Genomic DNA, 12,856 nt, shown 5'->3' on the forward strand with positions numbered 1-12,856 from the left:
CTTGATATATATGCTGTCATTTTGCCTGTGTCCTTCTGCAATTTTTTGCATTTGTGAGGTTCATCCATATTAAAGGGTTTTACTGTGGTATGTTTATTTTCACAGCTGTATAATATTTCATTTGATGTCTGTACCAAAATTTGTTTATCCAGTTGGTGGATGTTTGAGTTTTTTCCAGTTTTTTGCTATTCTGAGTCATCCTGTTATGAGAATTCTTACATATCTTCTGGTGCACATATCTAATAAGAGTTTCACTAACATACACACCAAATGTTATATTTTATATTCAATTTCACTACATAATGCCAGATTACTTTTAAAGTAGATCTGTAAGTTTATATACCTGTTAACAGTGTGTTTGTTTTAATTGTTCTATGCCCTCTCCAAGCTTGATATAGCTAGACTTTTAGATTTTTGGCAGTCACCTATTTGGTGAGTATAAAAAGATAGCTATGGTTTTACTTTCCATCTCCTTGGTTACTGATGAAGATGTTTATTGGCCTTTCACATATTTCCTCCTCTGTGAAACTTTTATTGATGTGTTTTATATGTGGCTTTTAAGAAATAGAAATAAGCTCATTTTAAAGATATATCATGAAGGTCTGTCCCATTTAGGAAATATGCCTCTACAATATAATTTTTTACATTGTTATGTTGGGTTCTACCATACAACAGTGCAAATCAATCGTTACATATAGCCTTTCCCTCTTGAGCTTCCCTTTCCACTCTCATCCCACCCCTTTGGGTCATCACAGAACACCAGACTGGCCTCCATGTGCAATCCAGCGACTTCCCACTAGTTACCTGTTTTACACATGGTAGCGTATATATGTCAACGCTACCTTCTCAATTCATCCGACCCTCTCCTTCCCCTACTGTGTCCAATCATCTGTTCTCTATGTCTGCATCTCCGTTCCTCCCCTGAAAATATGTTCATCAGTACTGGTTTTCTGGGTTCCGTTATCTATGCACTAATGTACAATATTTATTTTTCTCTTACTTCACTCTGTATAAAAGGCTCTAGGTTCATCCACTTCACTGCAGCTCACTCAGTACAACATAATCCTGTTGGCAGAATATTTCTTGTACATTTCTTTACTTACTGACCCCTCGATGTTAGGTCATCTAGATTGTTTCATTATTTTCAGCAATGATGCAGAGAGCACCTTTACAATTAGATCTCTGTAGGTTCATGATTCATTCTTTTAGGAGAATAAATACATTTCTAAAAGTGGAATTGTTGAATCAAAGGATATGAATAGTTTTAGATTTTTGATTCACATTGCCAGGTTGCTCTCTGAAAAGGTGTTATCTAATTTATATTGCAGCCAGCAATGGATGTGGGTGTTTGTATGCCTGAATAAGGAGTCTTTTCGATGCTGTTTTTTCATGCATTTGCCTGATAATCTGTGTGGCATATTGTCGATTTTCTTTTCCTTGTCTTCTTAAGTGTCTATGCTAGCAGTAGAAGAATATGAGGAAATGCAGGTGAACTTGGAGCTGGAGAAGGACCTTCGAAAGAAAGCGGAGTCATTTGCACAAGAGGTAAATGTCTTGCAGAGACCTCGTTTTTTAGTTTTATATTTTAAAGAGCTTTGCAGATGACATATGAAAATATTTTTTGAGGTTGAACAAACACTTGTCACTCTGAATAAAGATCATCTGATCTAGGGAGCTATGGAATAGTATCAGGTTCACTGAACTTGGTGTCAGAAGATCTGGGTTTACATTTTGCCATATCATGCAGATAGTAGTTGTTTGTTACTAGCAGCCCTTAACCTCTTTGGGCTTCACTTTGACCATCAAGCGGATTGTAAAATCAAATAGCATGAGTCTTCATAAGATTTTATAAACTAGAAAATGCTATACTGGGAAAATAAATTGTATTTAGGGATACCCGTCCCATAACTTGTGATGGAAAGTCCAGTTTGAGTACAGGACTATTGTATATTTCCAAAAGCCTTAAGAAACTAGATTACATCTCAGTATACCATCTGAAAGAACAACATCATGGTCTTCAGTGACTGCTCAGTGCTCTCATTATGTGCCTTGATTCTGCCACTTGCTGTGGAACATTGTTACACATGTTATACATCCATTATCTGAGCCTTTCCTCTCATGTTAGAGATAAGCTTTGAGCTTCTCAGGTTCTGGGTTAACTTTGTTGACACATAGTGGTTGGGTATTCCACGGCTCTGGGACTGGTTTCCAGGGAAATGATGAGGCACCAGTTGGCTGAGCTGTAAAGCTTATGATATGATCTATATGAGATCTTCTCCATCATGCATAAATACTTTGAATCTGTGTGCATACTGTGGGTTCAAGGAAGGTAGCTAAGGAAATGTAAGCATTCTTAGGTGGTCGTATCCAAGGTATAGAAGGAAGACAAAGTGCAAGGTTATGGGAATGACATTTGAAGATCAGATGATGGTTTTGTGCAGGAGTGTTTCCATACTTGAAGGTAACTGGGGTAGCAATGAACCCTGTAAAAGTTTAGTCTAAGAAGATCTGATTTGAAATATTATGATTCAGTTTATTCAGAGAGTTTAATGAAAGGTGAGTAAATATTTATTCTCTTATTTCTTGGAAGGAGGAAAAAAGAATTGAAGTGTGTTAGAGCCCTTTGAAAAAAAGCTGCAGTGTATAAATAATGGAGGTAAAGAAATGGTTGAGAGGAGGGAGAGTAGAGATAATGTGAAAGTGCCTCCGTTGCAAAACTGAAAATGTTGGCTGATTCTGACCTGCATGCAAGGGTCTTAATTTTGAGAGACATTTTCAGTTTCCATTTCTTGTTTGCAGAATGATGTTAGAATACAAAGCAGCTCAGAGAAAAACTTGAAGGCCGTGCAGTAACAGAGAGGATAGATGGAAGAAGTAAGATCCTTTAAAAATATAAAAATGAATGAGGCATTCTGCCATGCAACCCATAGTGATTGATGCAGACAGCACTGACAGGTTAATCCAGAATGAGGAGAGAGAAGTCTGAGGAGGGAAAGTGAGAGCAGTGGCACTTACACTGCTGGTGTGTGTGTGTGTGTGTGTGTGTGTGTGTGTGTGTGTGTGTGTGTGTGTGTGTGTGTGTGTGTGTGTGTGTGTGTGTGTGTGTGTGTGTGTGTGTGTGTGTGTGTGTGTGTGTGCGTGCGCGCGCACGCGCGTGTGTGCGCGTGTGCCCACGTGTGCACGCTAAGTTGCTCAGTCACGTCCGACTCTTTGCGACCCCATGGACTATAGCCCGCCAGGCTCCTCTGTCCATGGGATTCTCCAGGCAAGAATACTGGAGTGGGTTGCCATTTCCTACTCCACACTGCTGGTAGCATAAGCGTTTGCAACAGTGTTTGATGATTTTACAGTATCTAAGGCTTGATCTACACAATAGTGAGAAGAAAAGACAAAACTGGATTAGCACTGGTATGGTATATCTTCCCTTTTACGTGGTTATAGACTCTCAGGTTTTCAACAGACAACTACTGTTAAAAGATATCTGACTTGATTTAACTAGAGAAATACCACTTCTGCATTTTGCTCTTAGTGCATTCAGCAAATATCTTTTAAGCCCGACACTGTGTGGGTAGTGGGAATATAATGGTGAAGAAAGCAAATACAACTCCTGCCCTGTTGGGGTATATAGTGTAGAGGCATACAAATCATTTTTTAAAGTTAATTTAGGTCACCTTTTTTAACTACAAAAGGAAGATACATACCCTGTAAACATGGAAACAATTCTCAAATGTATGAATTAAAAATTGAATGTTTCTTCCTTACTTCTATACTTGTTCAATTAAAAAAGCAAAAACATGATTGTTTACGAGGAGGGAACATCCAGTTGTCCTCATAACTATGTTGCTGCTGCTGCTGCTGCTAAGTTGCTTCAGTCGTGTCCGACTCTGTGCGACCCCATAGACGGCAGCCCACCAGGCTCCTCTGTCCCTGGGATTCTCCAGGCAAGAAAACTGGAGTGGGTTGCCATTTCCTTCTCCAATGCATGCATGCATGCTAAGTCGCTTCAGTCATGTCCAACTCTATGCGACCCTATGGACAGCAGCCCACCAGACTCCTCTGTCCACAGGATTCTCTAGGCGAGAATACTGGAGTGGGTTGCCATTTCCTTCTGCACATAACTATGTTAAGTGTTTGTATTTCTTTAACATAATTTCAACTCTTGAAACCTTTCCTGTACTTTTTGAATGTATATTTTTGGCTATTTAGTGTAGTTTTCTTTCCTCTGTTTAAAGATGTTGATACTTTTTTCAACATGTGGTCCTAATATACTGATGGAATGTTACATAATAAGTTTTGTTTTCAGACAACTGAGATGATAATATTTTAATGTTATTTTTGAAAGAATGAATTATATATTAATGACACTACATTTTCTTCTCATTCTTTGAAGAGATGTAGGAAAATTTCTCTGAAATTCTGATACCCGTGTTGTTATTTGTCTGTTAAGGGACCCACTTAATAACTCTAACCAACAAGTTCTTTCCATAGCTAAAAGCCAAATTCATTAGTGTTCGGTAACTGAATTTTCTTTAAATACATCTTTAGAAAAGGCATTATGTAGTGTTTTATTTCAGTACCTTAAAGTCTAGAAAAGGTGGTCTAATGACTAATATTTTTCAAGTTGCCATTGTTATTGAAAGGAACTTCTTTTCTGTATGTTCTTTTCATCTTATATTGCAATTCAGGGATTGTTACAGGGCTTTGCAAAAGAAATTCATGTTATTAACATCCCTAAGACACAGCCTTTATTCTTTTCTCTCTAAAATAACAGTTGAAACAGTTTATAATCATGTAAGTTAAGCAAGTTTTCCTGAGAGCTATACTTTTAGCAAGAGAGAACCAGAGTTCTCTCACAGAGAGGCAGTGCAGGGACCCTTGGCATCGGTGGTCCTTGTGGCCTGCATTGTCTGACTGCCGGGCCCTTCGCCTCTGCCCTGGTCAGCCCCGCTGACTGCTTCCTCTCTGTCTGCTCCGGGACTCGGAGCACTCTTGGTGAAAGGCCTCACTTGCTGGCGAGCCAGAGAATCTCAGCTGTTTCAGTTGCATTTGCTGGCCTTTCATGTTGACTGTGAGTTATTTTCTAAGATACCAACACGGGACTCCAACCAGTTAAGTTTTAAGAGGGGAAAGTGTATAACAAATAAATTACTGTAATATTATTATTCAATAGTAACCTGAAATAAATCACTTCACTTAGACCATCAGCCTCAAATTTAAGATGCTATGATGGAATGTTGCTTATGTTTCGCTAGTGCGTGGATGCCTCCAATCTCACTTTTCTCCAGCCCAATACTTGTGCACTCATGGACACTTACTCATCCTCTGTTCCTGTTCTTACACAGGCATCAGATAGAAGAAGAATGTAAATTTCACTCACAAATGTTGCTCTCCTATAAAATGGGCCTGATTTCAGAATTTGTAAAACATTTTGTGCTCAGACTCACCCATTAGCTGACTTGTGTAGCATATTAAGGAAAAGAAGTAATAGGTGAATAGGAAATAATGTTGCTTTCAATCATAAAAAGCTGTGAAGATTAAGTTAAGAATATATGTAAATTGTTTAATAAAATGCTCAGTTTAATTAATATACCTTTTTCCTTCTCCTCTTTACCCTCCTACTGTTAACTACTTTTGTCACTGGGGAAAAGCTGATTGGTTTAAGACAAAAATCTTAGCTTAAGTAAATAACAGAGAAAGAGATTAGCCAGATGGTGAAGAGCATGGGCCTGTAAATCAGACAGATCTGGGTTTAAATCCTGGGTTTTGCCACTCACTTGTGTCTTTGGGAAAGCTGCTTAACCCCTCAGAGGCTCAGTTATTTTATTAGTAAAAGTGGGATAATAATAGTGTCTACTTGACAGTGGTGTTCTAAGGATTAGATGATAACTGCATGTAAAATGATTGCTGCCACACCTATCCCATAGTCTTGAATATGTTTTAGCTTCTCATAGCAGATGCAATTCACCTCACAGAGATTGATGTAAAGGATTAAAATAATGTGGAGAACATATTTAGTAGAATACCTGGCATAAGTTCTTGATATGTATTAGCTGCTATTGCTAGTATTAATATATTTTAAAGCAATAATAAAATATTTAAAACTGCAGTATAGGGCTAAACTATTGTATATATACTGGGCTGAGACAAAGGTAAAGGTTCTAAAGATTATATAAAAGTTATGAATGAAAACGTATCATAGTACTTATTACTTCTAAAATAATCATACTACCATTCAGAAATTGCATTTACCTTTTTAATGAAAACTTCACCTTTCCTTTTGCTCACATTTCCGTTGAGGAGGCTTGTGAGCATGATTGGTACGTACATTTTTGTAATTAACTTTTGTAGATGTTTATCGAACAGAACAAGCTAAAGAGACAAAGCCACCTTCTACTACAGAGCTCTGCTCCTGACCGGCAGCTTTTGAACGCATTAGATGAAAATGCAAAACTCGTCCAGCTCCTTGAGGAAGAGAGACTTCAGCATCAACAAAAGGTAACACATTTTCTTCTGGGTTTTTAATGCACACACATCCTTAAACTGAGAGGAGTTGGTCCAGAAGCTCATAGTTCCTTATTTTGCTTGAGTTACTAAGTCTTTCCAGTGTTTTCACCTTTTAGGGAAAAAACTACCAAATGAGCGTATAGTACCCATCTAAAATTTATAGTGCACTGTTGTAGGCTCTATTGTTGTTGTTGTTTAACTGCTAAGTCATGTCTGACTCCTTTGTGAACTCGTGGACTGTAGACCACCACGTTCCTTCTGTCCATGGGATGGGATTTCCCAGGCAAGGATATTGGAATGGGTTGCCCTTTCCTTCTGTAGGGGATCTTCTGACCCAGGGATCAAACCCACATCTCCTGCGTTGGCAGACGGACTCTTTACCACTGAGCCACTAATAGGGTTTATAGTGATTTTTAAACCGTCCAAAGGATTGGAAGAAGCGAGGCAGAGAGAGACAACTCAAAAAGAGCTTGGATAATGTAGTTTGGAAATCCATGAGTCAATTGTGTTTTTGGAGAGTGCATACACTAGGAGAGTGTATTATGATTGGTCTCAAAGAGCTTGTTGGAGGGCATGGTTTTATTCAAAGAGGGAGGAAAAGTCTGTGTTAGTAGTAACTGTTTGCTTAGAGAAAATTCCTGATTTTGTAAACTTGCACAAATGTATATGTTTAAAGGCTTCCTAAGTGGTTATTTCAATTTGTTTGAGTAGAGTTACTCCAGCTGACACAGCCTACCTCTGTGTGCTCGGCAGAAAGGATAGTCATCCCGGTGGGTGAGGAGGAGAGGCAGAGAGGAGGAGAGGCAAACAGGTGGAACAAAGCCTTTGAAATTAAAGAAACCACTTAAGAAAAATTGCATCAATATTCATGCTACTTACAGTGTCCCTAGTTGGTGAGGGAAAAGCTGTTAGCTGCCATTTGTTAGGACCTGTGGAAGTCTCTTTAAGTAACACTGTTGACATTTAATCCTTGGATGTTCCCAGAATTTTTACAAAGTTGGTTGTGAGGCAGAGTTAATTTTTTTTTTCTTCAATAAGAAATGTGGGCATATATATGTAGGGATGCTCTAAATGAATACATGATAATAGTGCTTGGCCCTGGGAAAGTGCCCTGGGGGATAGGATGGAAGGGACTTTTTTTTTTTTTGTCCCCATATGCGGGAATTACCTTTTCAAATAAAGAGAATGAAAGAATGTTTATTTTTATTAAGCTTACTACTAGAATTTTCTGGTTCGAAAAAAGTTCTACTACCTGTTGTTTTAGTTGTTAAGTTGTGTCTGACTGTTTGTAACCTCATGAACTGTAGCACGCCAGGCTCCTCTGTCCATGGGCTCTCCCAGGCAAGGATACTGGAGTGGGGTTGGGTTGCCATTTCCTTCTCCAGAGGATCTTCCTGACCCACAGATTGAACCCAAGCCTCCTGCATTGCAGGTGGATTCTTTACTGCTGAGCCACCCGGGAAATCCTCTTCTACATGTAGTTACCTCATTAAATAATGCGTGCCGAGAACCTAGTAAATTATATTGAAGATGGAACTAAATTGTTGGGTGTATACCTTGTTGGGGTAGGGTACTGAAGAGTATATATAAGTTATAAATGAAATTAGAGTAATCAATACTTCTAAACCTATTTTACTGTACTGTTATTCTGGATAATCTTTCAGGTTTGTGGTTGAAAATATTTCTTACCTGTCTTTAAGTTCCCTTGCAAATTCAGCAATCTTTAAAACACAACTGTGTTGTTTTTATTATTGTAATAAGGAAATCTTAAAAATACAGAAAAAGCTAAAGCAGAAAACTAAGATTAATTAAAAATTCCATATTTTGGTGCATATCCAAACTTTATGTAAATATATAGTTTTATGAATATAGTTTAAATGGGATCATTGCAAGCATATTGTTCTATAACCTGATTTCTTTTTCCATTGGTAATATATTAATATCTTCCTATGTCAGTGTATAGTGAAGTATGTGATTTAAAATTTTTGCATAATATTGATATTTCACTTAATGAACACTGTAATTTATTAAATCAATAATATTGGTGGACATGTAGCTTATTTCCAAAATTTCCTTGTGGTAGAGAATGCTCTAATAAATGTATTTGAACACCTATCTACTTCTCTAAAACAAGTTCTAGAAGTAATATTATTGAATCAAAGGGGCTTTCCTTCCTTATTTTTTTTTTTATGGTTTTTGTTATTTGTTACTAAATTGTCCCACCAGGACTCTTTTTAATATTACCTGAGTTTTTCTTTTGAAAATGGGCATAGAAGTGTTAATTTGTTTTAAATGAATTTTTTACTTATATGAATATTAAAAACTAAATTTTCTGGGATATAAGTCTCCAGTAAGTTTATATAAATTACATTACTGATAATATAAGTATTATCTGTGATGCTAGTGGTGATGGTTTGCTTGCTAAGTCGTGTCCAACTCTTGGGACTCCATGGTCTGTAGCCTGCCAGGTTCCTCTGTCTGTGGAATTTCCCTGGCAAGAATTCTAGAGTGGATTGCCATTTCCTTTTCCAGGGAATCTTCCTGACCGAGGGATTGAACCCGCGCCTCCTGTATTGTAGGCAGTCTCCTACATTGTGGGCAGATTCTTTACCAACGAGCCACCAGGGAAGGCCCAGTATTATCTGTATCCCAGGATTTGTGTAATTTTTTTTAAGATGAATTGGAATCTTTTTGCTCTGAAATGCAAAGTAAAAGAGAAATATTTGTTTTTCCTCTTGTTTTCTTTGACAAAGGAAAAACTGTTATCACTGTATAAAAGTCTATTTATAATTTATAGGTCAAAGAACTAGAAGAGCAACTACAGAATGAAACTCTCCACAAGGAGATGCACAGTCTCAAACAGCAACTGGAGCTTCTCGAAGAAGATAAAAAAGAACTGGAATTGAAATATCAGAATTCTGAGGAGAAAGCTAGAAATTTAAAGCATTCCGGTAAAAACATTGAGTAGGCTATTATGTCGTAGTATTAATATGTGAATCTTTCATGGCTAGTACATTTACTGAATGCTCTGAATTCTATAGAAAAATTCCAAGCTTTCTTTTAAATTCCCTCATTTCTGACTATTGCAGTTCAGTAGAATGATCACTGTAATCAGATGATTCACAAACATTTAGACTTACTTTTTGGACTCAGAGCTTTTATCATAAAAGCATCACATACAGAATTAAGAGACAGAAATACAATTAATACAGGAAGACCAAAACTTCAGCATTTCTCAGGGCTTCAGAGATGAGTATTCATTAAGTACTTATTTTGTTCATTTTAGGGTGTATTTTTAAAAAGTAATTTTTCAGGTTCATAGTACCTTCATCTTCGATATCTAATTATACACATGAAATAATGCTTTCAATATCACACCTATCAATAAAACGGGCAACAATATATATATTAAATGGAAAAACCTTTAAAACACCAGGGGATACTTAAATGATGTATTCATTCAGTTCTAGAAGGCTTAACGGGAATGTGTGAGTTGGATTACTACACAGGGATAAATAATAAGTTTCTGTTGGAAAGGAAGTAATTTAAGGAGTCAGGTTGTTCCCTTTATAACAGCTTCAATATTCACTTCAGATATTTTTGGTTAATTTTATACTAGAATTTTGAAATCTGTACAGAAGAATCAAGTAGGCCTTTTTTTCCTTTAAAAAATATTCAATGCTTTCTAATCCACAATGAAAATGAACTACAATTTATTTTTTTAAATTTATCTAAAATTAAGAAGTAGTTCATTGTTTGTATCTGCTGTGTATATACTCAGCCATACCCAGTACCCTGGGGTGCTATGAGAAATATAGAAGAAAAGAAACCATGCTTTTTTGTCCATGAGGATCTCAGATTCCCTTTAGAGAAATAGACACATGTATATGAAATAACTAGAGAATACTTGGTGTTGGAGAACCTAGCCTACCCTGCTTATTTAAGTGCTGGCAATAAAAACAAATGGACAGGTCATTGGGGTACAATCAGAATGACTGCATAGAGGGAGAGCTTTTCCCGAGAACGGTACCTGTAGCCCATGAGAGCTCAATTAGAGGCATTCACATCTGTGCTATAAATTTAAATTGAGTTTTCTGGCAGTCAGAAACTATGTCTTAAACAGCCCCAAGAACAGGCTCTTTTCACATTGTTGGAGCTTAGTAAGTACTTGTTTTATTAATGGCTTGAATGAATTGAATGAATAAATTGTGTTTCCAGAATGCTCTTCAAAAGAACAAAAAGTTTCTGAGTTAGACATTTGAGAGTCTGAGTCTGGTTAAAATGATGAACTCCAGGATTTGCAGCTTTGAGGGAGATTAAGTGGAGGAGGAAAGTATGCTATTAAAATTCATTACTAAATGTCATCTTTAAAATTAATTCAATTCTTGGTCTATACACTTTAAAAGTCAAATAATAACAATTTCTTAGTGTTTGGGTGGCATATTCCATTCTTAACAAATATTTCTTCAGCCTGCTCAATCCTTACTTCCCACCCATCCAGCCATTGTCTTGATTTTTTTTTCCTTTTCCATAGTTTGTACATATAGCAAAAAGATGGTGATTTTCTGGTAATGTATATAAGGTCTCTCTCACTGATGATAAAAAGTTTAAAAGGTTCTGCAGCTTCATACTGGAATTTCTAACTTTGCCCTAGTAAAAGAATGTGATTTTGAAAGTGTTGTTTTTCCTTTACATGTATAAACGGTGCTAAGTTGCTTATTTCATCTTTTTTTTTTCTGAATGCTTGCTCTCTGTGCAGTTGATGAACTCCAGAAACGGGTGAACCAGTCTGAGAATTCAGTACCGCCACCACCACCTCCTCCCCCCCCACCTCCTCCTCCTCCTCCCCCCAATCCTATCCGGTAAGCACATCCAGGAAGACCACTCGACCTTAAATGGTAGTCCTTGTCAGAGAAACTGAAGTTTATGTTATTGGTACCCTTTTTAAAAAACACTGGCTTAGAATGCATCATCAGACAGGGGTAAAATGTTTGAAAGATATCAGCAGGTGTTCCAGAGAATTTTCTGAAGGCCAGTGTATCATTCCCTTCTTATAATATATTGTTGTTGTTTAGCTGCTAAGTCGTGTCCGACTCTGCAACTCCACAGACTGTAGCCCTCTAGGCTCCTCTGTTCATGGGATTTCCTGGCAAGAATACTAGAGCAGGTTGCCATTTCCTTCTCCAGGGGATCTTCCCAACCCAGGAATCAAACCAGCATCTCCTGCATTGCAGGTGGATTTTTTTTTTTTTTTTTTTTACCACTGAGCCACCAGGGAAGCCCATCTCTTGTAATATATTTAGGGTCTTAAATACCTGTCAAAGACATCTTGTGTTCTTCTTATAGATAATCCGGTTTCATGTGGATGTTCCAAGCTAAGGAGCTCGACATAGAAAAAATTTTTTTGATACTTCAGTTTTAAACTTTTAGTCTCTGTCATTAGGATTTTCTTTTACCCTTTAACCAGAAGATCAAGGAATTTTGAGCTTCTCCAGAATGTTTTCATGTTTTTCTCTCACTAATTTGGAAAGCTACAGTTTGTTCAGTTATTTAAAAAAATAAAAATACTGAACTAAATAAAAACCTTGCAGCTCTTATTGTTGTAAACTAGTAATTAAACTAAAAGTATAATTATCTTTAACTCCTTAACCTCATATTTAAACCTTTAATAATGCTGACTGAGTTACATTCCATAAGAAGAAATTATGTTTAAATTCTTGCAACAGGAAATCACACATGCGGACAAAATTTGCTTTTTCTGAGCCAAAGGTGACTTGATGATGCCAAGGAGCCTGAGTTAAGCACAATACACCCCAGGACATCTCGAGTCAAATTCTGCCTTTTTTGTGGTTCTTCAGTCTACCGTCCATTACATAAGACAACCTACCTGCTGTGTGACAGTTTACCTCCTTATTTTATGATGTTAACCACTTGTGTGTAATTTATAATTGATCAAATGAAATTTAAAGTTTTGCTAGAGTTTTACCTTTCATTAACTCATGTGATTTGTTTAATCCATTCACACAGAGAGGCCATTTAATCGTACTTTGTACCTTTGCGGATCCATCTCAATAGAATGAGTAGCATGGTCCTCCCACACAACCATGAAAATGGAACTCTGCCTTTTAAAAAGATTCTCATTAGTTTTCCTTACTGAGTAGGGTATGACATAATCCACTTTAAGCCATTGAAGTAGTTAAGGCAAAATAATTTTTACACGTGATCCATCCAAGAGTCAATTGAAAGAATTTCAGGTATTTTAAATTCTTTCTCTCCTGGGTCGCTAAAGCTGTAGGAGATATTCTGAATTTGACATTTAAAATAGGAAATTCATCACTTTGATCTTTTGCTA

General features: G+C 37.0%; 1 protein-coding gene across 10 annotated transcripts in view; it reads left to right on the top strand.

Moving 5' to 3' along the window:
- SHTN1 (shootin 1) overlaps positions 1–12,856 on the top strand; it is a 108,226-nt gene that overhangs the window by 50,958 nt on the left and 44,412 nt on the right. For 7 of the 10 annotated variants that reach the window (XM_081573481.1, XM_081573484.1, XM_081573479.1 and 4 more), the window contains exons 8-11: positions 1,451–1,545; positions 6,349–6,495; positions 9,302–9,455; positions 11,264–11,366. In XM_081573481.1, coding sequence (XP_081429607.1) covers positions 1,451–1,545; positions 6,349–6,495; positions 9,302–9,455; positions 11,264–11,366 — 499 coding nt within the window. The remainder of the gene's footprint in view (positions 1–1,450; positions 1,546–6,348; positions 6,496–9,301; positions 9,456–11,263; positions 11,367–12,856) is intronic. The other 3 variants (XM_081573480.1, XM_081573478.1, XM_081573476.1) reach the window with 1 other exon arrangement.

This window comes from Giraffa tippelskirchi, chromosome 2 (assembly GCF_054371585.1).
Source record: "Giraffa tippelskirchi isolate mGirTip1 chromosome 2, T2T-mGirTip1v1.2.pri, whole genome shotgun sequence".
NCBI classification, from domain to species: Eukaryota; Metazoa; Chordata; class Mammalia; order Artiodactyla; family Giraffidae; genus Giraffa; species Giraffa tippelskirchi.